The 25507-nt window shown below is 47.2% G+C and overlaps 1 protein-coding gene across 3 annotated transcripts in view; it reads left to right on the plus strand.

Annotated features, from left to right (window-relative positions):
* Window positions 1-6002: 6002 nt before the first annotated feature.
* LOC149345086 (protein alan shepard-like) overlaps window positions 6003-25507 on the plus strand; it is a 76241-nt gene continuing 56736 nt past the window's right edge. For 2 of the 3 annotated variants that reach the window (XM_089546430.1, XM_089546429.1), the window contains exon 1: window positions 6006-6272. In XM_089546430.1, the coding sequence (XP_089402556.1) occupies window positions 6183-6272 (90 nt within the window). In that variant the 5' untranslated portion in view covers window positions 6006-6182. Of the gene's footprint in view, window positions 6273-25507 lie in introns of all 3 variants that reach the window. The other variant, XM_089546428.1, reaches the window with a different exon arrangement.

Below are 25507 nucleotides of genomic sequence, written 5' to 3' on the forward strand. Positions count from 1 at the left end.
CGTACATGATAGAAACAAGAATCCTCTGGCGTTACCGAAAAGCGCACGTGGTTTTCGTGTCGTTTCCGGGCTTGAGCCGGGTTTGTGCAGTTCAAGAGCTGGGCCAAGTAGGTCGGGTTACCGCGTGAGCCAGAGCCTGTGAACAAATTATGGCCAGAGAAGAGCTCTGCAATGCGCACACCTGGGCAAAGAAAAAAAACCTAAGTCCGCTGCAGCACTCGAGGTCCCAAATTACGGTAGTTATTGCCGAGAAGCGGACAGTCATTGTTTCATCAGTAAGCATTCTAACTCATATGTATATGAGATCTAGCCATGCAGGGAGCGTGGCAAGATACATATATATACATTTTCAGGACTGGCAATGCGAATTTCGATAAAGGGTCTCACAAAACTCGCGGCTCACTGCATCCGCGAAGGGCCTGCGCCCGTGCCAACGGTGAACTACAAAAGCAACTAAAGATTGCCGTTCCCGTGCTAGCGGAATCCTTTCCTTCGGTTGTCCAAAGACACCGGCATGATGCCTTATGCTGCCTCGAGCGCCTTCAGTAGTGAATATTTGCTTCCCGCAGCTGTCAACAACATGAAAATAGCTAAGCAGGTATCAGCGTCGCGAAACAGAGGCGACCGACTTCGCTGTCGCGTCCACCCACCACTCACATCCACTCATTGCCACTCACAACCACTCATTGCCATTCATATCCACTCACAACCCCTCATTGCCACTCACGCCCACTCACAACCATTCATCAATCATGCCCACTCACCTCTACTCACGCTCACATCCACTCAATCGCATTCGCACTCATGTCTACTCACACTCACGTCCACTCACACTCATTACCACCCACACTCACATCCACTCACTAGTACTCACACTCACGTCCACTCGCACTCACGACCATTCACTCACACTCACACTCACGTCCACTCACTCGCACTCACACTCACGTCCACTCGCACTCACGACCACTCACTCGCAGTCACACTCATGACCACCCACACTCACATCCACTCATTCGCACTCACACCCACTCACTCACACTCACACTCACAGACGTGAGTGTGAGTGTGAGCCAGCGGATATGAGGAGCGACCCGAAGTCGCCCCCCCGCTTAAACGGCGGCCGCTATCCCTTGAGCAGCGGCGGCGTCTTCAGCCAGCTGGAGGAGCTTGATCTGTGTCCCCGGGTCGGGGCTGAGCAATAGAGCCTCCCAATGATCAGAGTCGGTAATGAAGCGACTCGCGGGTAGGGACTGCGGGCAGTTCCAGATCATATGATTTAGATCGGCTTTCGTATCACAATTTTTGCATTTGTCTGAGTAGAGTCCATCCGAATAGAAGCTACACAATTGGGGATTTGGATAGGTTTTAGTTTGAAGTTTGCGCCAGGCTTTGGCCTGTTGCTTGGAAAGCGTTTTATCTGCTGGGGGAAATCTGAGTCTTGCAAGCCTGTAGTGCTGCAGGATTTCTCTGTAAGAAAACAACCTGTCCTTGCCGGAGTATAGGACGGGTGGACTGCACGACCCAGCTCGGCGGGATAGTTCTCGAGCTAGGTTATGAGCCGCCTCATTACCAGCAAGGGAGGCATGAGCAGGCGTCCAAATTAGGCGAATGCGCCGCGTGGGCTGATAATTTAGCAGAATCCATGCTGCTTGTGGAGAGATTCTTCCAAACGTGTAGTTACGTATTGCCAATTTTGAGTCGCTGACAATGGTTTCTGCCGAGGATCCCGCAATGGCTAGAGCAATGGCTGTTTCTTCTCCAACATGTGTGTGCTGAGTGCGTATAGTGCCCCCAGTTATGAGTGAACCACATTCCGTGGTGACCACAGCGACCGTCTTGTCAGCCGAAGAATCTGCTGCATCAACATATACCACAGAGGTACTAATGATTTGGCTCTCTCTGCACGACGTTCAGCGTGGAAATCTGGGCGCATGTTCCGAGGCAGTGGAGGAATGACCAGAAGCTGGTGTATATGTTTGGGAAGGTCAGTTGTTGATCCACCTTGTCGTTCTTATGTTATGCCGAGTGTGGACAGAATGTGTCTGCCAGTTGGTGTGGCCGTTAGTCGTTCGTACTGCGAGACGGTTACTGCTTCAATAACCTCACTTAGGGTGTTATGAAGACCGAGACCTAACACTTTTTCAGTCGCTGTGTGCATGGGTAGCCCAACTGCCTGTTTGACGCATTTTCTGATTATGGCTTCCACTTTCTCTTTTTTAGCTGACGTGAGATGTAGGTAAGGGCATACGTAAGCGATGCGGCTGATCACAAAGGCTTGTACTAAACGGAGAGTATTGCTTTCCCTCAAGCCCGAGTGGCGGTTACTAATGCGGCGAATGAGTCGCATAATTTGCTGCGAGGTTCCCTGAAGCTTCTGAATTACGTCACCATTGAAGCCGTGTTCTTGTAGAATTAGGCCCAAGATTTTAATTTTGGGTACTCGAGGAATGGGGACGCCGCGAATACTGAGTTCGATGCGTCCCCATTCCTCGCGGGGAAGACGCGAGAAACGATTGGCGTGGGGGTGGCTACTGGCGACGGCGTCGCCGTGAACAAAGGCGTCTAATCCCCTTCGCCGGTGATGCTGAATGCGGCGGTTGTCACGAACTGCGCTCTCCCGTGGACCGACGGACTCGACACCGAGTGGCGGTGGCGGCGGCACCAACCCATAGCCCGCGTGCCCCTGAGCAAAAGCACCGAAGTTTGGGCCAGTTGGTATTGGTCCATCTTGAAAACGTAGCAGCAGGAAAAAACGAGGACAAAATAGACACAGGTACGACAGGACATATGCTGCACTTCCAACTGAATTTTATTGCGGAAACCAAAGCTTAAGTACAGCGCTACTATCGTCCCCGTGGAAATCAATCGCAATGGTCCAAAAACGCCAGTTCATTATCAAGAAGAGACAAGGAAGCGGTGCTAACACACTGACCACCTGCTTTTCTAATGTGATATGCCTCAATAATCTCTCTTTCCATCCGATCCTTTCCATGCCCAAGAAACTTAGTTTTCCGAAAAATGGGTTTACACTTACAGTCCCGGCAGTGGATAGCACGATGACCGCTCTTCCCTTCTTTCACCAGATTGTAATGCTCCCTAGCTCTCCCATTAAAACAACGTCCAGTCTGACCTACACTTTGTACCAAGTGAGCGGAATGCTGTACACTACCTTAGTGGTGCAACGGGTGAAACCTAGTTGGTGGTTGATAGTAGAGTGATAGTGGTTGATAGTTGTAGATAGTAGAGCAGCCCGACAAAGCGGGGGTTTTCACGGCTGATTCATCCTTCCCTCGTGAAGAGTCGACCGGTGCAAGCCATCAGATCTCGTGTTTCCTGCGTCAGGATCGCCGCACAGAAGCCGACAACCCTTTGGGCCTGGTCGGCCCGCGAGAAGCCACGCAGTCCGCGACTGCAAGGCGCCGGGATTCCTCCTTGCCTGCACGTGTTTCTGTAGTGTATGCGCGGTCACGTGGGGAGGGCGGAGTCTATGAAGAGGCTCAAGGCCCATTGGACACTCGGCCAGAGATTGGATTCCCTAGCTGGGTGCCTGGGGAATATGAACTGTATTTAAGCCGCAAACTGTTGTTTGTCGAGAACTTTTTTCCGACTTTTGGTCTTCTTGTAATATTGTAAATATGTAAAATAAATCTTCAAGTTTGCTCTCCTGATTCCCGAAGACTTCCCTCTGCAGTCTGCCCCCTTCATCCTCATGCGGTGAAGTCCTCGGTCCCGATCTCCCGAGCACATCAGCACCAAAACATTGAGCAAACATCCAGAGAACTAAAAGTTTCCTTGATTTTAAGTACTCCAAGACCGTCCTTTTGGAGCCAGTGGCTCTTGCTTATTGAGCAGTAATACTTCATTCCATTATAAACCTATGATGAAACAAAAAGAAATGAAAATGAGCGGACCGCGTTGCAGACATCTTCTACCAGAAAAAAAAAAAAAAACTTGAATGCACTTTGCTATCTTTGTTGCTAACATTCTCCAAACGTATTGAGACGTGATTGAAGCAAATGTCCGCAATATTTCCCGAACGGGATATACACCGGATAACGTGTCAGACCGTCTATACCAAGGACTTGTCACAGACATCCCTCGCAAGTATTCAAAGGTGTTAGAATATTAGGCTATGATTCGGATATGCCTGGGATATGTTGTCACTAGGACCTAAGTGAAATTATTGGAGGAAGTAGCAAGAGAATATGTCTATTTAGGGCAAGTAGTGACAGCTGATCCGGATCATGAGAGGTAAATAGCTAGAAGAATATGAATGGGGTGGTGCGCATATGGCAGGTTCTCTCAGATCATGAATGGCAGTTTACCAATATCTCTCAAGAGAAAAATATACAACAGCTGTATCTTACCGGTACTCACCTATGGGGCAGAAACGTGGAGGCTAACAAAGAGGGTTCAGCTTAAGTTAAGGACAACGCAGGGAGCTATGGAAAGAAAAATGATATTGGAAACGGGCGGAATGGGTGAGAGAACAAACGCGGGTTAATGACATCCTAGTTGAAATCGAGAGGAAGAAGTGAGCTTGGGCATGGCATGTAATGCGAAGGCAAGATAATCGCTGGTCCTTAAGGGTAACGGAGTGGATTCCAAGAGAAGGCAAGCGTAGCAGGGGGCGGCAGAAAGTTAAATGTGCGGATGAGATTAAAAAATTTGTGGGAATACGGTGGCCACAACTGGCGAAGGACAGGGTCAATTTGAGAGACATGGGATAGGCCTTGGCCCAGCAGTGGGCGTAGTCAGGCTGATGATGATGATGTCTAAGTGGGATGCAGCATAGAGCCATGTCGCCACCCCTGCACAGCATCTGACGCCCTCGACCACTGCGACACCTAAACCTAAACAAGATGCTCCAGATCCTCGTCACCCTGGAAGTTACCGGTGCCACTGCCGAGGGATGATTTTCAAGCCTGTGGCTACTTATAAATTATTTACGTTCTACGATGGATGAAGACCGCCTAGTCGGTTTGGCACTGCGGTACATCCGTTCATTGATAGATTGCTGTAACTGCTTTAGATTAAGTAATTGATCGCTTCGCAAAAATTCCATGGCGAGTAGATTTGTACTGTAATAGATGTTTATTTCACTGCATAAAAAATTTGACCTGCTTGGTATCATTTCGAGTCGACGGTCACCTCAAATATGAAGCCAGCAGCTTCGCATGTGTTCTGTAAGATATATGTGATTATCACACGCAGATCAATGTACAGAATTATTTTTTTTTTATTTGAGCGAGGCAGGCACCTCTCCTCCAATCATATGACCAATGTTGTATCGTGAAACAACAATACAATGTTGTATCGGGAAGAGCAAGCTCCGCATTGACGCAGGGCCAGAGGAACCACGGTGGACCGGGCCACCCCGCCAAGTTCGGCTGACCACACGCCTTTGATACATTTGCAGTTCTAATTACCTCCACTCTGGCCATCGAATGAAGAAATGCGCATTGCGCGTGTCGGCACCGTGCTGTTTCACATTTCGCGAACACTGAATAAGAAGTCCATTTGGCGCATTAAACCCGAAGATGTTCGGTCACGATGTTCACCAACCAAAAACCGCGCCAGAGGCCGACGAGCGAAAAGCGAATGCAGCATTAGCAGCGCCCCTGAACGGTTTAAAAGCGGTAAAAATCCCTGTGGTGAAAATGATTGCGAGAAGATTCCTGACAATTGTAGCCCAGCTTAGACGGCCTGTTAGCAGCGCCTTTACACACGCGGTTACAAAGCGGTGCTCAGGCAAGGAAAGAGATCTGCCAACGGTCATTTTACGATGTGTTGAAGTTGACCACATGTTGGTGAACTTTGTGTCGCGCCGACAGAGAGCCGTTGCGCGCAGTTCGGCAATCTTTCGAGTGGCACCCACGAGATGGAGCCACCAGTCAGTCGCTATGGTCATGCGGCGGCATTCCTTGAAGGGAGGGGGCGCAAGGGGGAGGGCGGCCACGTGACGTCTGGGCGGCAGGCACAGCTTTTCCGCCAGCATCCCCTGGCGTGTCAGGCGGTCCTTATCCCTCGCGCCGCGCCCTTATACGTTGCGCCGGGGCCTAACTGTCTCAGCAGCAGCGGCGAGAGAGGAAGCGCTCTGTGGACGTGGTGTGTGTGCGCGCGTGCCATGGCCGAGGGATTACGGCGCTGAAGAGGAGGACCCAGTGCGCCCGCGAAGGATGCAGCCTTCGTACCAGGCCGGCAAGCAGGCGGCTGCCTACCGGGAACCTGCCGGCCGGAGGCCCGTCTACGCCGCCAACCCGCGAAAGGTGACCCGGGGTCCGGGGAGGGGCTTGGCTGTCACGGGCCCCCCTGTCAGCTAGCAATCGCTCGCGCCGCGATCGCCGCCGGGGGATCGAGCGCGCGCGCGGCCATCGGGCGCCGTGGGCCGCTCTTTTTATCGTTGGGCCCGGTGCAGTGAACTCTCGACGGATCCCCCGTTCGGGCGCCGTCGTCTCATGGCTCTTTTCCCTTTTTCTCCCCCCCCCCCCTCCCTCTCCACGGAGGAAAGATTGCGTGAGGCTTTGACACAAAGCTTTCGAGTGGCATCCGAGAATGCCCACGCCGCGGGCGGAAATTAGTCGCTATGCCGATGTTTCTGCCGGGCCCGGAGAAAACGCGTCGGCTCGTAGCAAAGAGGAGGGGGGGATCGGGCCGCGGCGGCGGCGGGGGAGACCCATGGAGCGGGCAAACCCGGGCTGTTGACACGGCCGTTTCCGAGTCCGTCGGTAGGTGCGATGGCGGCCTCCCCCCCTCCTGTGACCGTCTTCCTCGTCCGACGCGAAAAGCCCCTGGGCCGCGCGACATGTGACCAACTTGTCGGCGCCGAGATCTGGCCTGCTGCTGCACTGTTTGCCGGCACCTGGTGGGGGGGGAGGAGGGGGAGGACTTTTTCGGCCGCTTGTCAGAGCTGTCGAAGGCCGTTCGGCCGATTACGCACTCCCGTCGCGGCCAACAGTCCGCCGCGGACACGATGGGCATTCGGGGTAACAAGAGAAAGAAAAACGAGGAGAAAACCTCTCGTCAGCGCGTTGTGTGGACTCGTCGATGTGAGCTGGCCTGTGAATGCAGCGCTTGAACCCCACAGCGCTGCGGGCCCGCGCTGTGGGCACTCGCGAACATGGTCGTCCCGCAGTGGAAGTCACTCTCTTAAACTAGAATGGTATCTCTTTTGGTATCTTGTTTTATCTGAGCACCATTACGGACCGCGCGCATGCAGCTTTTCTTTTTCTTTTTTTTTTTTGCTTGTGGCGAACTGACTGCGTAAGGCTTAGTGACGTAGCGCGAAATTCTTGGTTTTCCGTCTCGAGTGCTGGCCTTGCGCAATTACAGCGACTTTCTCGCACGAATTTCTCGGATGAAACAAGTCTCTGGTGGTGTGGCAGCGCCTTTTGTGTTGTGGTTTCGTTGGCTGGTCGCCGATAACGGCCGTGCGTACAGCGAGACTGGCGCGGTTAGCATTACTGCCGAGAGGGTGGACTCGGCCTTACTAATCACTTGTGTACCGTAGTACTTACCTGCGGTTACTCACCACGAAGTGTTGGTTGGCTTCTCGCGACATCCGAGGTCCGCAACTTGCGCAGGATCAGAGCTGGCCAGTTTTCATATTAAGGATGTTTTGTGTGAAACATCGCTGACAAAAAGCAGGTGTGCTCATTGGGTGGCAGCATGTTTTTGTGCACTTGGGAGTCCATGGAAAACCTTTCGCGGAGAAGTGCATTTTTCGGTTTGCTTTTACTGATGATGATGATATCGTGGCCTAACGCTCTGTAGCGAGCGAAACCAAATATTTACAAAGAAAAAAGGAAACCAAACACACCCAAAACCGAAATTGGTTCCATGGTCCGGCGCTGCTTGGTGCCGTGAAAGCTGCGATTTTGTCATCGGTGCTCAGTGAGACCCTTATGTGAGATGTCATTGACTTCACCAAATCTCGCTTTGAATATTTTGCAGGGAGTGGCAAAATACAATTTGTAGGCATTGGGCATGAGGGGATATGTGTTCATTGAAGCGAATTTCCTATTCTAATTTTCATTTCCAAGAACGGAAACAACAGAAACAGAGAAAAAGCTTTTTACTTTTGCAGCACAGGAGAAAAGGCAGGTAACAGGCGGTGTAGCACTGTGTGAGAGCCAATGGTAGCTGAATGTTTTAACTCACTATATGGGGGTGCGAATAGTTTACTCTTTTATTTTATTTGTTCGGGATGTGCATTCATTCTGTGCTTATTGACCTGAAAACCATCTGTTCCACTGGATCTGTTTGACACGCGTATTCATTTTTTGTGGCAGACATGAAATTTATTTGGTCCATGTTGTCAACTGCTTCTGCAGTCCCATGTCATCACCGCTTCTCTGCTTTGTGCTTTTCCTCCAACTTTTGCCCCTGTTTTCGGCAACTGCCACAGGTTGGCCGCAGCAAGGTTAGAGGCGAGCTCTGTTTGGGTTGATCTTTGAGGCCTTTGTAAATGACACTTGTGTGTGTGTGCAGCAAAGAGCATATTGTAGAAAGATGCGGTCACATTTTTGGAGCAGCGCGGTTCTTGTTGGGATCTTTGGAGCTGAAAACTTGGGCAGTGACACGCCCATGATTGAAAGTGCAGTCAGTTGCGTTGTGTGTGCTCTTCTGTAATAAGGCTGTAATTACTCATTGACGTCCACCCGAGCGCAGCCTTACGGCCACAAAGGAAAGCTGTATAGCTTCCTCAGAAACTTCGTAGTTAAAGAACAATTCGTCCTGGTCCGGGCTTCGAACCCGGGACCACCGCTTCACCAATAGAGTTAACCGGGACGGCAAGCTTATGGTAGGGCAAGAGCGAATTGATCAATAACTCGAAGTGGGGACAGTGTTGACCAAATGTTTAGGGGAATCCCCCAAGGTGGAGTAGATTGGTAGAGCGACTGCTTCGGTGAAGCGGTGGTCCCGGGTTCGAACCCCGGACCAGGACGAATTTTTCTTTTAACTACGAAGTTTCTGAGAAAGCTGTACAGCTTTCCGTTGTAGCCGTATGGCTGCGCTTGGGTGGACGTCAATGAGTAATTACTCCCTTATTACAAATCTGCTCCACCTGGGGGGATTCCCCTAAACATTTGGTCAACAATGTTCTTCTGTGTGTTGCACGGTGCGCAGCGCTGATGACAGCGTTATTCTTGCCATAAGGGCTACTGTGGAAGGTTCATGGTTTATTGGAAAGGTGGCTGTATATAGGAATTGAAGTTTGATGGGCTCGATTTTGCTTGCTTCGTGCATTTCGCCTCAAAATTGAAGTGTGCGCACCTATAAATTCTTGTCATACCCGTACTGCAAGCACTAAAAAGGGCTTTAACAGTAGTGGATTCACACTGTATGAAAATAGACGGGGAAAGGGAAAAATCGCCGAGTTCTGAAGGCATCCACATGGTGTGTTTTGATACATTGTGGCCAGACACAACGTATTCATTGTGTTGCGATCACAAAAGCCATGTGTTGTCTCAATAGAAGAGGAGGTCAGTGACTGCACATCAGAATCAGTCTTACTACTTGAGATACTGTCTTGCTAGAAGACACTCCTAGGCTTTTTGCCATTCTTTGGGTGGGGATATGAGTAGGGTGTGTTGGCAGGCTAACTATTTGATCTTTGCGGAATGTGCAGACGACGGAGAAAGACACACAACTGCACTCACTGGATTTTTGTAGGCTGGATTTTCTGGCTTATGGCGTCAGCTGATGCAAGAAAACAAGGGGGACTGAATATGGGGGGCAAGCAGCCTTCGTCCTAGCAAAACTGATGTGTTTGGGTCCTGTGAGGCATGAAGAGAACTGCAGTGTAATCACGGTTGCATAACTTAAATTCACCACAACGCGTAAGCCAGCCTCCTTCACGGGCTGGAATTAAACAGGTTCTTCTGAAAGCCTTCTGCAGCATTCCTAACAAAACCAGTATGGAATTGGGCACCTTGGACCCAGAGTTTTCCTCTGCACTGGAAAAAAAAAATGGCTCCTTAACATTCAGTTGTTATAGGACCCTTCAAGAGTCGAAAAGAGAACAGGGTTGGTCAAGGAATAGATGCGCGTTAATGATATTCCTGGTTGTTAAAACACCATGCTCAAAATATGGGTGAGTGGGTCAGAAATGGCCTGTGAGAATGACATTTCGATACTAAAGCTGGCACGAGCTGCAAGAAGCGATGCGGAACTCAGATTCAGCCCAGCCTGGTAAGCACATCTGCTTATTGTGCATATGATAGCTGGGCGTTTCCAACATTTTGGCAGTAATAAATGCCGAACCTTAATGCCAAGGTGGGCCTTCTATGTACATTAGCTTTTTAAACATGGTTTGTACCCAACAGTTGTGGCAGGTTTGCAGCCCAAGAGATTATCTCCTGCATGCAGAATCTAACAAATCTGTTAGTCATTGATGTATCTTTTGAAGTTTCGGTCATTTGGGCTGACCCCTTTCCTTCCGATGGTTGAATGAAAATGTTGCACGCTCCGTGGTGCTGAAGTATGTACCGCTTCAGGCTCTGGTTAGCATTGTGACTTCACCGACATAGTCGCCTGGGTGCCCTTTTGAGACGACCAACAGCAGTTTGAGCAGCGTTGCACACTTGAACTGGCCGGCTGTTTCCTCTTTGAGTGAAATGAGGAAAGGCAGAAAGCTGGTGTGCAAAAAAGCCTGGATTATAGTACGCGTGCTGGATGTAGAAGTGCTTGACACATAAGCCACCTTTTGAAGAAAGGAATGTGGATGTGAATGCGCCTATAGAAATAACAGTTAACTCATGGCATGTGGGTAAGAAGCAAGCAGAAATAACGAGCAAAAAAGGTTGAAAGGGCAGATGACAGCTCTACAGCAGTGAAGATATAATAGAAAGCAAAAAACATCTACTTTTTAAAGGGGCTGTGGGACTCTCTGGGGTCTCTATTCTTTGTATGCAATTTATGGGATATTGGGATACCTGAATGCCCGACGAGATCACTGAAATCTTAATATTTAATACCTTGGTGTTCTCCAGAAATGCTAGTTTCGAGCCGATGGTGTCGCAACGTGTGTGGTGTGCATAGGCTGAAATGAAGCTATACAAACGATCTTAGTCAAATAAAGCTTGTTGCAAATAAAGCGCTCGTCCTGTTCCCTCACACTATTGCAGTGTTCGCCTTTTGCGCTACTGTGTCTTTCCTGTCGCAGGGTAGTGGCGATTTTTGGCAGCGGAAATGAGGTGGCATCCAGATTGGGCGCTGCCTTTCCGATTGGTTGGGTGTCCAGTTTGAACCCAGTTCCTTTATACTTGCCAAATGAATCCAAAATATTGTTTTTTCACATGCCGCAAAAAATGAAGAGAAGCCGTGAAAGCGAACGAAGCCAAATAAGAATAATACTGGGGGCGACCCTTTCTATTTCACTTCAAACTTTCGTGGAGGCGAGTGTTATTGTTCAAATCACACCAAGGCATTTAAAAAAGCCAGTCGACACAAGCTTGGCTAAAAATGTGAAAAGCCGACGGGAGGCGTAGTTGGGGGGAACCCGTGTTGCCCTTCGTGCTAAAGGAAACAAGACTGGGAAGCTTCCTTTGTTGAGTTGGTCACCCCTGCCGTGTCTACAGCGGGTACGAAATGTAGAGCTGTGGGCTGTCCCTGGTAAGTTGCGTGCAAGCTGTGTGCGTGCAAGGCACGGTTCTGATTGGTAGTGCCCAATCTCAGCACTGGGTGAGTACAATGGGCGAGTCACACAAGTTTTTGTCTGATCTTTTCGTTTTGAATTTTCAAAGTAGAATAACTTTCTTTTGCATGCTACACTTTTTCATGCGTAACTACGGAAGGTTCGCTTGGCGACGACTGTCACGGTTGTGCCTACTGGGTAGAAAGTGCTGAACCAAATCTAATGTGTAAAGCATGTATTGGTTTATTGCTGTGTTCACTATGCTCCCGATGTACCACTCAATTACTGTTTTTTTTTTGTATCGCCACTCTGTTGCATAGAAAATGAAATTGTCTCTAATGCCGTGTGATTCTGACAGGAAATAGCCACCTTTTGTTTTCCCATTGACTGGTCCTAGGACGACTGCTTGACCGAACTTTGTTATGCTAGTTTTCTTTTATGTACTTACATTGTGCAAGGGGGCCGGGGCCTTTGTCAGGCGCTCCGTCGCCTTTAGCCTCGGCCCCCTCTTGGAGTGTGTCTGAGGAAACAATAAAAGAAAGAAAGAAAGAAAGAATTATTTTTTCACAGGTCTCAAGAATGTGTAAGGAGTTCATTATATCAGGTTAATCAGCTCTGAGGAAACCACGCAGGGATCCCTTCAGGTTAAACAGACCATTTTGCAGACAGGCAGACGACTCTTGGTGCTAGGGCATGCTTTTGGCTTATATATTACCTTATTTTGTGCTGCAAGAGTCTTTGGTTTTGGCAGAACAAGGTGGCATTGCTGATGTGATGAATGTTGTTGTTATTTGCTACTAAATTCAGCGGTGTAATGATATCGTTGATGCGTTTAGTGTTGTGGAGCCCTTCAGCATGACCTGTGAAGCCAACAGAGATTCAGAGCATTGGTCATAGAGTCACAAGATTGCTGGAAGCTTCACAACCATGTGCGGCATGTTGAAACTTGGAGGTGGTCCATGGCTACCCACCCCATTGTGTTGGCTCACTTATGCTTATTTGTGTTGCGCGCAGACCTATGTAGCTGAAAGCTAAAGCAGAAAAAAAAAAAGCCACCATGAACATAGCATATGCAAAGTGTAAGCAGGCTTTGTAGGTGCCCACAGAGGACACATTTATTTCCCAACACCTGAGGTTCCAAACAGACAGCATCTTGGAAGGTATGTATCTATTTGTATTAGTCAATAATGCCGGAAAAAAAAGAAAACAGTAACAGGAGGCACGCTAGGTAGTTTTAAAACGAGGAAAAGCAAAGGAAAGGGTAACCATAGGCTTGTAAGTAGCATCTGCACCTTGCCAGTTAACTGCCAAACCGAGGGGAACGGAATGAAAAACTTGCAGCAAGTAAAGGAGATTCCAAATGCCACACGATATCTGTCAAACCAGGAAATTGTGAGTCCGCTGCTGTGTGCAACTTTGCTACGCTTAATTTTTCTACGTTTTTCATGGTATATCCATTTCAACCCAGTTCACACATGTTAAGTTGGCCTTATGCGCTTTTCGCAGCAAGATGGTTTCTGTACGAGCATGAACCATCTTGCTGCTTGCATCTTAACAACGTGCATGACCATTTTGTCTACGTACTTGTTGGCAGCACTTGCCGTTGCGAGTTGGTTTGTTTCCATGCTTGCAGTACCAAGCGCAAGAAAGAACGGAACACAAGAATCCGGATGATGACATGATGAAGCACTGAACTATCAACTTTTATTTTGAAAATGGGTGTACCTTTATTTAAGAGGTTAATATCGGGCCACATGACGAAGGCAAACAAAAAAGCAAAAAAAAATACTGCTGCCGAAGAACCAGGTTTTTCTGCAGCATTGTTTTTTCTTTTTTTTTCCCGTCATGTCATCATTCGTGTTCTTGTGTTCCGTTCTTTCGCGCTGGTCCTGCAAGCATACCCTTGAGGTTTGGTCGAATGTTTAGGGGAATCCCCCAAGGTGGAGTAGATTTGTAATAAGGGCTGCGCTCGGGTGGATGCCAATGAGTAATTACTCCCTTATTACAAATCTACTCCACCTTGGGGGATTCCCCTAAACATTCGACCAACACAGTTCCCACTTCGAGTTATTGATCAATTCGCTCTCGTCCTACCATAATCTTGCCGTCCTGGTTATCTCAATTGGTAGAGCGACTGCTCCGGTGTAGCGGTGGTCCTGGGTTCGAACCCCGGACCAGGACGAATTTTTCTTTAACTACGAAGTTTCTGAGAAAGCTGTACAGCTTTCCTTTGTAGCCGTATGGCTGCGCTCGGGTGGATGCCAATGAGTAATTACTCCCTTATTACCCTTCAGGTTTCTATCTAAACATCTTTTCACTTATATGCTTGTCATTTGCACAAGAGAAGCGAAGGCCACGCAGATTTTAGAGATCAGTGTGTTATGCACATTTGTCTGAAGGTTAGCATATGAACTGTTGACTAGAATTTTTAGCGAAATCCTTTAGATTCTTTTGGCTTCCCTTTTGTCCCTTTGGTCTTTTTTGCATCCATTGAAACCCTGGTTGGAATTCATGTGCATTTGCTTGAGTAGAACACTGCGCTGGCTCGGAATGCTTTGAACAATTTATTGTACCGAAACGGCATGGAGGCTGTGAGATGCACCGTAGTGGAGGTCTCCGGAATAATTTCGGCCACCTGGGGTTCTTTAGCGTGCACTGACATCGCACAGCACACGGGCCACCGTGGCTGGTATTTTGCCCCGCGTCTTCATGCTGAGCTGCTGAACACTAACCACCGATCCAGTGGGTTGAGTACCTGAAGGTATTAGGAAATTTGGTGGGCTGACAAGTTTGCTAAATCAAAGAACTGTTTGGTTTCTTTATTTGCAGGTGCTGCCCTTAAAGGGCAAGTGCAGCACTTTTTTGAGAATTTCACGATATTCATTGATTCAAATCTAGGTAAAGCATGCAAAGTATTTTTGCTCTAGCATTTAAAATAGTGACATAATCGACGATTGAATTTTGTGCTTTTCCCGAGTGCACTAGAAGAGTGCAGAGAAATTCAGTGTGACGTCACAGAAGGTATGATTTCAAATTACTGCTCTCGTCAGCCACACCCTACCCCGACGCGTTAGATGCTGCCAAACAACTCTCGCCAGGGTTCGCCTTCGGTGGCGTTGGTTTTTTCCTTCAAAGCAGGCGTTTGTGCATTGGCAATGTACCGATACCTTCGATGACGTCATCATGCACCCCCTACTTGGTGTTGGTGTTGTGTGGAGAAGCTTGAAGGACGTCCGGATTTTAATCGGCAATTACTTCACTATCTCAAGTGCTAGCCCAAAAAGACTTTGTATGTTTTACCTGCAAGTTTCACACATTCGAGCCTCTTAAGTTCGTTGATTTCTAAAACCTATGTAGTAGGGTGGGAGGCAAAAGAGAGGTACACATTAATGGGACCGAACACTGGTCGAAACATGTCATGGGATTATGGCAGAAATGAAAAGATGGTGCCTCAAACTAAAAGAATCGGGCTGTGCAGTGTCAAAGAAACAAGGATTTATAATTTTAATTTGGCTTTGAAAATAGCACAAAAGCCATCTTGTGACGAAAACCGTCATTATCACCGTAGTCCACCACGTTACCACATCCCGGTAATATGTGGCTTATTTGTTTTAGGTGCACATTGTTTTATTTTTTTTTCAGGAGTGATCATCATGTTTTATTATAGTTTAAACTCTCTCCAGTGCACCATTCGATGAAAAGCAACGCTCCCTTCGCATCGTTGACCATGTGCTTTTTAGCTTTCGTTACTAGATGGCACCACAGTGTTTTGAATTTCTTGAATAGAACAGCTTTGTATGGAAATTGAAATGGACGGTACTCCAAGTTTCTCATTACTGTTTGGCGGGTGACATTTGCGTTTTCGTTACAGGGCTTTTGCCAACGCGCAATCGGCTTTGCACTCGCTGATGATGGTGTCCAGCAGCAGGATACATACATGCATGCACTGATTTATGCAGTGATTTCAATTCTTGGCAAAAATTTGCTGCGTTTCCAATCCCCTTAGGCAGCAGCAAGCTTTCGGATGGGCCCAAAAAAAAATTGGTCCTTAAAATTTAGTATTCTGCCCTTTTAAGTTACATGACCTGATGCTTAATGAATGAAAACCATAAGAGCATCAAATTATGCAGTAAATTGTTTCTAAATTGTTTTCAGAAACCTGACTACTAATGAGAACCAAAGCGTTAGAGAGTTTCATAGGTTAGCTGAATGAATAAAGCAGAATAGCTTGTGCTTTTGCAGTAGGCACTCTGATGGCTGATGGCAGCTGCAAGCCGCGTGCATCACAGTCGTGTGCTGACGTGTCCACCTGTGTAGCAGTGGAAAGAGTGACGTGCTGTGCATTCGAGAGTGGTGAGAAATTGGCACAAAGACACCTGGGGAATGCGACACTTTCTATTCAGATCAAATTTTAAATTATTGCACTTCACCATTCTTATGTGGCACTCACTCTCAAAGGCCTGAAAGTAGCGTTACTGTATGTATTATACGAAATTTTTCTCATTGGAAGCTATACGTTTATGTTGGGGCCTTGTATGCTTGCTGAACTGATCACTAGAGTCAGCGCTCGCAACTAATGTCATGCTGAGTTGTATTGTCCTTATTGTCGTCAAAGTATGCTGCTTTTAGCATTGTCTGGTCTTTGAAGGAATACGTAAAGTAAGTTTGCAGGTTGAGCAGGACATGTGGAAGAACACAGGCTGGTTTTGGCTGACTATTCGGAGGACTGTTCTTTATCAGCAAGCTTATTCGAGTGCAATATTTCAGTTTGCGAGAGGTGAAGGTTGTCTTTGCCAACATTTTTTTTGTGCTGCCTGTCGACCTATTTCTTGCATGCGGCATGGCTTCTTGTTTCCTTATTTGCTAAGAATTTCTACTCTGCGTTTCCACAAATATCACAAGGTGTCAGTGACCTTTAAAACCTGAAATTGCCTTAGAAATTCTCTACATGGAAAAATCGGGGAATTACCACGGATACCATCAAAAAAAGGGGCCAAGTCAGGGAAGAGGACGGTCTGAAATTGATTCTGCTGTGAATTTTGACCATACTGTGAGTGACCAGCACACGTGGGCCATTCACACTGGCGTGACAACTTTTTGCTTCTAACGCATATAAGGCATACCAGCCTGTCCATTTTAGCTGTCTTTTTCTTGTCGTCCACGAAGCTAATACTGTATATACTGGTTGGTCCTGTACTGGTTGATCCTGTACTGGTTGGTCCTGTACTGGCTGCCACAATCCTCAGCAGTTTGGTCTGGTGAAAATTAATAGGTGTAGATACCTTCAAAAGTATTTTCTGTGGAATAGCCGCAGCCAGCAATGTGCATAATTAAAGGGGTGGAGACACCAAATTTTGAAGCTATAAAAAGCCTGCTATGGGATACCTATGTATGCAAGGGCACTCACAGCCAGGTGTTGGACGCAACAAACGTTTAAAAAATATTTTAATTCGGTTCCAAAGATTACCTAAATGCTCACTCACGATCTAGACCCATCGCTAGCGCCATCAACCATGACGTCACAAGGGGTGTAAAAAAATAAAGTTTTAGTGACGTCATACCAAAATACAGTGACGTACGATGAGCGGGGCACAGCCGCGTGAGCGCAGTCGACGCACCAGCGAGCCGCGTTTGCTGCTAACCGCCACTCGCTCGGTTTGCGGCGCGCCTACGTCCGGCCTGCTAGATGTCAACAGCGGGCCGCTCGCGGCAACAACGACGGGAAGCGGCAGCCAATGCGAGCGCGGAGAGCGGCAGCGTCATGATGACATAGGGCGCACTCCTTGGAGCCGGGCGGTCTGCGCCAGTCTTCGTGCCGAACGCCGGCATCTGAAGAACGCGATAGTATTGTTTGTTCACGTTCATAGCAAACCCTGGGATATATGAATATCAAAAATGCATCGTTTCTGACGATCGTTGGCAAATACCGAGTTCCTGGTAGAAGTGATGACTGCGTTGCAAGCAAATTTCATCAGCCGGTTTGATGCTGCTGCTACCTGGTGCGGTTCGCCTGCCGTCTGCTAGCTCTGTTGCTGAAGACGTCGTGGAAATCGAACATATCTTTTATTATGGGAAGAGTTCACAGTAAAGGGGTGCCGAGCGGAGCACGTTTCTGAGCGCTGGCCAGTCCCTCAGCTCCCTCAGCTGCGGAGTCGATATGCGAAAGCAGCTAGGCCTAGCGACGACTAGGGCAGTCTGGGACCAGCGCGCAGGTCGTCGGCCGGCGTTGCCGCAGGCAGTGTCGCTGCCGAAAGATCCACTTTTAGCACAGTCATGCTGTCGTATCTCGAATCTAGAAAGCATCCTTTCTGGTAGCATGGCTGTTTTGTATTTTCTTGTGCGGACGTGAAGTACGCCGAGTCTGCCGGCCGGTAGGTCAGCCTGGATACCGTCTGCCGACGTCATAAAAGCGAGCTAAAGAGTGTTCTTGACGTAAATAATAAACCATGGGACAAGAAATGTGAAAAAAGTGTCATTTTTGAGGATCGCTGACCAATACTGAGCTGGTAGTAGAGGTAACAACTGTGATATGAGCAAATTTCTCACAACCGCGCCTAGCAGCTGCCGCTGGCGCGACGTTGGGGTCCGGCTCGCCTGGCGCCCGCTAGCTCCGCTGCCGAAGGCGTCGAGGAGATTGACGATACTATTATTTTATTGTGAGATGATTCTGTTAACACTACAGCTATTTGTGAAAAGTAGGCCTTTTATTATAGCGCAGGCGACTTCCGAAGCGCCGGCCGCTTGCTAAACAGGCTATAGGTCTAGCGACGACCACGGCAGCCAGGCAGCAGCAGAGCTCGTCGACCGGAGCGCCCGCGAGTGGTGCCGTTGCCGAAAGCTCCCAACATAAGCAGACATGCTTTGTCGCTGCTCGAGTATAGCTGCCAGTTCTGATAACAAGGCGATCTTGTCTTTTCTTGTGATATTTGTACACCATCCCAAGCAGCGCTCAGGTACTGCTGCACGGCAGCGAAGTGTGACACCGGTTGTGGGCGCAGCTTGGGTAGAGCGGCGCAGCGATGCTTACTGGCATTTTGCAAAGTGTTTCGCATCCTCACGCGAACCCGCGAAGGCGATATTAGCGTGCGAACAAAAAAAAAGTCGATGTCCTCACTCATTGGAATCAGATCTGTCAGAATCCGAGCTGCTGGGACTAGACGTGCAGTTGTTTGTTTCCATGCGCTGGTCAGCACGTGTGTGGGAAAGCAGACGATGCAGCAGTAGGTGCGTCACAACTTCTGTGGGCCCACGTGACCAAGCGAAGCAGTTGATCTTCCCCCTCTGTGACGTCACTGTACAACTCGGCGTTCCGAAACCGAAACCGAAAATCGTTCACCTAAAAATGCTATAATAAATTATTCACTGTGAATATATGAATCTTTGAGTGTGTATCATGCTTCCTGGAGCCATAAGAAACGTTTGAAACTAAGAACGCGCGAACCGCAAATTTGGTGTCTCCACCCCTGTAATGTAGTTTCGTTGTTTTCATGCAAGGCACCACGTCACCTTAGCATGACATCAAAATCTGCTCTCAAAGCTTGCTCTTGGGCCGCACCTATCTCTTAGGCCATGCAGAAACTGAAGGAAATAGAGGTTAGTTGCTCTGCGGCTCGAGCTGTGATGACGAGGTGATAAAAAGCTGTTACTTTGTGAAAATCGCGTTGTACTTGTTCCGTGAGATTTCTGCTATTGAAAGGGCCACCAGAGTGAGGAAAGGGTGCCTTCTGCGGAAAGGTGGGAAAAATGGTGCTTTTCGCTAATGATCAACCAACCAACCAGTTGTCAGCCCTCTTCAAAGGTTCCTTGTTGAAAGCCTGAAATAATCTCTGGCAGTATGATGCATGAAGCCCCTGTAAGCATGTGGAGTGTGTCATGTGGATAATTTCCCAGAAGTATCTCAAGGTCGAGCTGTCTGTTGCTCTTGTGAAAGCACGTGTAATGCCATCACATATGACCACCACTGTTGTGAACCTTTAGAACGGCACAAAGACTTGAGCGTGGTGAGGAGAAAAACTGCTGCACTGATTCCGTGTTGAAATGTGACAGCATTTGTGGCCAAGGATTGTGGTTTGGTAAAAACACTGCGCAAGGCTTAAAGGTGCACTGAAGAGGAATCTGAACTTGTCTTTTTGCCGCGGGAACTCGATCTACACATTCCTAGCATTCTTAGAAACTGCGACTTATTGCCCTGTGTGGCCAATTTCCCTAATTAAATCGAATTAACGTCCGGCTCCCGCCCTTTTTTTTAAATTCTGCCTCGTACAGTGGGCGGAGTCGACCAACGCGTGGAGTGCCTTTCACCCAGTCCCGTGGCGGCTTGCCGCTCTGCCATCGGCGGAGTAATTCGTAGTAGTCCGTAGTAGCAAATAGTCTGCGCGTATTTTTATTTCTGCAGGCTTATTTTGCGGCTATATTATCTGCGAATGATACTATTTATTATGGAAAGCTAAACAACAAAATAAAGCGAAAGCAAAGCCTCCACGGAGCTGGCTGTAAGGAACTTCACGCGTTGGTCGACTCCGCCCATCGTACGAGGCAGAATTAAAAAAAAAGGGCAGGAGCTGGATGTTAATTCGATTTAATTAGGGAAATCGGCCATACAGGGCAATAAGTCACTGTTTCTAAGAATGCTAGGAACGTGTAGATCGAGTTCCCGCGGCAAGAAGACAAGTTCAGAATCCTCTTCAGTGCACCTTTAAAGGGGCCACGAAGCACATTCTCATCGTTTTGCCTGTTGGTTGCATAGAATGAGCTATAGTGATGCTATTAGCATTGGTTGTGCAGCGAATATTCTGGTTTTTAATATTTTAATTAGCTCGAAAAAACAAATTCATGGTGCTAATGGTGTCATCGCACAGGGGCGGTTTTCAGCAGTGGATGTGACATTGCCGGGCGGGAGCTTGATGATTGGACAGACAGTAAATATATTGCAAACTGTGTTAATATATAATTATACGTTTTGCCATGTGTTTGGGTTTTGTATTAGATCAACAAAACCAACACGTTTGCTTTGCGTAAAAGCACTTCAAAGGAAGCAAGAAAAAAAAAACACCACCAGAGGCTCCGGCTACTGTTCCGCATTGTACGACTTTGCACGTCTCAGTACACATCTATGAAATATGTATCTGAGAACGGCTTGGCGGAATCGACTTGATCGAGCCATTGCATTCGACTAGCGTTCGTTTCGGTCCCAAGAAAGGACACAAAGAAAAAAGACATTAGTTTCACATTTACCAGTGCGCATAGGCAGCTTGAGGAGGATCACCGGGCGCGGCTGCCAGATGGCGCCATGTTCCCGTCATCAGTGCTCCCAACACAGTAAACAACAAAAAAATAATAAATAAAGAAAAGCTGAGCATGGTGGCAATTGCCACCACCCCGTTTCAAAGGGGGCGCTCCTATCCATCCATCCATCCATCCAGTGCGCAGTGGTAGGACACGGTACGCGGGGGCGGTAGCGGCACGCGCTATGCTAAAAAGTATCTCGTGCTCGAGTTTGGATAAGTCAGGGAAGGCCATTGATCAATTTTTCCTTCTGCACCATCGACATGACGATGAAGCATCACTGGGCCAGTTGGGCGTCCACATGGTTGTGGTAACCATGGAAGCGACGCTGCCAACCTTGGCAAGAATGAGTTGCAGCAAACAGGCAACCATGATGTGCAAACTTCCGTGACGTGCTCAGATAGGCTGTTTTAATTGGTCCTCTCCCAATCCGTCATTGGGAAAGTGAAATGGGAATGGGAAGCCCCACCAAAATCCATTTGAGAGCAGAATTTTGTTTGCTTGTATCTTGTAATTTGTTCATTGAATAACTCCCGTTCCTATGCATTGATTCCTGTGATTCTTTTCGACTCACCGTCTGTGTGACATAAAGAATCCACCCGAAATATAGCCGGCATCCCTTCAAGGAATGTTTTGGAGCCGCTTTAAGCGAGCCATGTCCCTTCAAGAATGCTGCTTTTGGGATGCCGTTCCACAGTTGGAGTTGTGCCTTTAGGTGCCGTAAGGGAACGGGTTGTCTTCCTAAAGGTCTCATTCGTGTTGTAGCTGTAGCGGCTGCTTTTCATCAATTTTGTGCGCCATCCTGTTTGTGAGCAATGCACCATGTCATGTTGCTCGCAAGTTGGTCCGCTAGACCGTTAGCAGGGTATCTTTCTTAATTGTGACAAAAAGAGCATCTGCGCTTGCAGCACTTCGAGAAAACCTTCTACGAGCTCCGCTACGATCATCTCGTCGTTTATTTAACTCCTTAAGCATACAGCGTTTGCACGGCTCCACCAATTATTTCAATAAATTCTTCCTTCCCAGTGCGATAGAAAGCTGGAATAACCTCCCCGAACACACTGCCATTGAGGCTAATCCTTCCAGATTCAGACAGCTCCTAATCGACCATCTCAACGACAAATAATTTTTTCCTGCACCCTATGCCAGCTTCCAAGCCCTGCAAACTGACCAGCCTGTTCTACTTCCAAAGTTGTAATTTGTTTCTGTTTATATTTCTGCTACACTCTGTCATGACGTGATTATTTGAATTTGTTACTTCTGTCTTTTTTTTTCGTCTTGTTCTACTTTTTTTTCTATTCTATATTTTATATTTTCTATATTTTTCTGTATTTCCATATTCCTTCTATATTTATATATTCATGTATGACTGCTGAACACCCCTGTACCACCTCCCCCCCCCCTTATGTAATGTCCCTAACGGGACCCTTAAGGGTCAATAAATGATGATGATGATGATGAAAATGTTGGGCAGCTTGCAAGGTAACTTTGTCCCGTGACGCGCGGTTATGCCTTGTATGACTTGTTCTCTTCATTCATTATGTGATGTCCTTAGGATGTGTGCGGGGAGGGGGGAAGTGGGCTGACATTGAATCAGGCAATTATTGCCTTTATGTCTGCATTCTAGGCTGCTGCCTGAATACTTTGATATGATAAATGAGCAGTAAATTATATGTGTGCATTATGTTTTAATCATTGCAGTCTGCGAAAACGTTTGTCATTTAATTTCATCTGTTTTGATGCTTAACCTACTCGACAATATTGAGTTGTATTCGCAGCGATTTTTTGTTACTCTTATCCGTTTCAAAATGAAAAATTTGACATATGCACACATTTAGTGAAAACATCAAATGCTTGGAAGAGTAAGGGAAAGAATAGCCACCCATAATAAAGAGTGGGAAGAGAAGCAGTGATCGCTGCATAAGTTACTGTTTCAAGCTGGGCATCCGTGAGGAAGAAATTGGCTCTCACTAACAGGAAAAGCAAATCTGTTTTTAGTGCAGCTTTTGCAGTTTCGGTAAATAATTTTTTTTGCTTCGAATAGATTGTGTGTACTGTCCATTACCATTGGCCACTGTTTTCCCTCACCATCAGTGGTCAGGGAATTTTGTCTGAAGTAGCCAGGAAAAACATGGAAATGTTGGTGAATTTGAAATGAGTAACTTGTTAGGCATGTTGTTATATGCAAAAGTCATAAAGCAGTGTTCTTCCCATTATTTTTAACTGAAATATTTGTCGGGTGTGATGAACTGGTCATTTTTTTTTTTTGCACTTTGATTCGTTTTGAGGTCTTAGTCACATGCTTAAAACCACCGTAAAAGGGTTTTGATGGTTACGTTTTGTGACATTAAATTTGTGGAATAGTCCAGCGGAGCTTTAAAGTCGAAGTTTAACAGGTCTGCGCAAGGCCCAAAAATTGCACCACTGGAAAACCTTTGAGCTGCTCCTACTCATTGTACATCAGTGGATGACTGATATCATTGGGATGAGCCTTCATTTGGCTTGCCCAAGATGTGGTAGTGTTGATAATTGTTGGTATTCCTAAAACACATCCCAGCATTGAGGCTCTCTTTAGTACTATTTTCATGGTACTCTCTTAGGATTGCAGGAATACATGTAGAGGTGGGAGGTTTATCGCCTGTCTAGTGCAGCATTTCTGGCACAAAGTGAAATTTTATCTAGGTTGATATACTCAGTCTCATACATAGCAGGCAACGCTGCCAAAGCTAGTGTGCCTGTTCGCACAGGCCAAGTCCGCATGCAAAAAGCTGTTCGCCATACAACCAAAGCGAACACAAGCATATTTCCTAGCGACAAATCTTAAGTGCTGTGACTGGCACCTCCTGGACTTCGTTTTACCTCTTGCCACATTTTCGTCCTGCCACTCGTCGAGATTTCGAGAAGCAAAAAGTGCACATGGCGGTATGATACGCGGTTGGTAGGGCAAATCGCTTCTGCTACATCCGTGCCCAAAAAGTGGTTCACACTCCGTGAAAATTATGGCCACAGAGCCCGAACACTGAGCGCCTCACAGCTTCGACCGTGATTTTCAGTGCTACCAGATCGTTTTATATCGCTCTTTGTATTCGTTCAAACAATAAGCAGAGTTTCGAGAAGAACGAATGATACGTGGCGGAGTGATATGGTTTTGTGGATGCACTACTTCAGCAACCTCCGCAGCATTGCCTGCTGTGTATGAAACGGAGTATAGGCTTCACTGTGGTTTTTGTGGACTGCACAGAACCACCCTAGGCCTCACTGTGGACTGCAGATGATGTGGTTGACCTGGCTGTCACGTGTGAACTCCTGCTTCCATTGTTGCTGTCGGGTGGAGGGCTCTGAAAGGGCGCTTTTTTACCAGTGCGCAGCAGAGAGCCTGTCGTCTCTGTATAGGAACACAGATGAAAAATTCAAGTTGGCCTGCATTCATAGATGACCGCATTCTACTTTTGCTGACCGTGGAGGCTTTATGTGAAAGCATTACAGGCCCCGTGTCGCAGAAGAACCAGCGTTGAACATGTAAAAATCCGGACTGATCGAAACCGTGACTATTAAAAGAGGCTCCCATAGATGGCGCCAGCCATATAGCGGCACATCAGAAACCCCTTACCCTCGGATTGCAGGTCAGACAGACTACCGCAGTATTTCACAGGCGTGCTCGTACAGCTTGAATGTGAATATCCAAGCTTGAACATGCTTTTACGTTGGATCCGTGCGTAGAACTTCACATTAACGCACTCGAAATCGTCCAGCGTGAGGCTGTTTTTTTTTTTTTTTTTAATATTGTGCAACTGATTCACCAGCTGACCTAATGAAGAAGTATAGCATACCAGCAGTCCAAATTAGATGCAGGATTTAAAGACCAAAACTTTTGTTTTGGCTACAACAACATAATATAAATTGTTAATGAATCTCTGTCCTTGCCTGAAACCACTCGATAACAGTCTGACAAGGCAGGTTGCCTCATGACAGCAACTCCTTAGAGTTTTAGAATACCACCGGTGATACGATGGGTACAAGCTTCCCCTGGCCCGGTGCTCGGCTTCTTTAGGGTGAAATATGCTTGGGAATGGGTCTCCGGCCCCACCTTGAGTGGAACAAAAAAACCCTGTGCCATGGCGCTCTTTGGCCCAGGTGCCCTTGCGCCATAAAAATTTACTATCGTCATCATCAGTCCTAGAAGAAGCACTTAAATATTCATAAATATTCATTCAGATATTCAGTTGAAGAATGGAACTGAATCCCACCTCATCTAACAAGTAGCATCCCCGCGATTGGCATAATTGAATCTCGAGAACCTGAGACTAACCTACTAAGTGAATGCTGCTCCGAATTCTGTTTCTGTGTGTTTGAAATTATGCAACTTTTTTTTTCTTCATTGCTGTTATGCTTGATGTATTTGGCTTATTTTACAGCGTGATTTTGTTATTATGCCCTTAACTGTTCTGATTATTGTATTTGGTGTACAGGTATTAATTTTGTTCTAATTTTGTTAATCTTGCCTCTGGCCTGCTGTATATTGTAAATAAATAGATAAATAAGAGCTTCATTTTTAGTGACCACGCTAAAGGCAGAAAGCTG

Source organism: Amblyomma mixtum, chromosome 5 (genome assembly GCF_055824585.1).
Source record: "Amblyomma mixtum isolate Tamu chromosome 5, ASM5582458v1, whole genome shotgun sequence".
NCBI classification, from domain to species: domain Eukaryota; kingdom Metazoa; phylum Arthropoda; class Arachnida; order Ixodida; family Ixodidae; genus Amblyomma; species Amblyomma mixtum.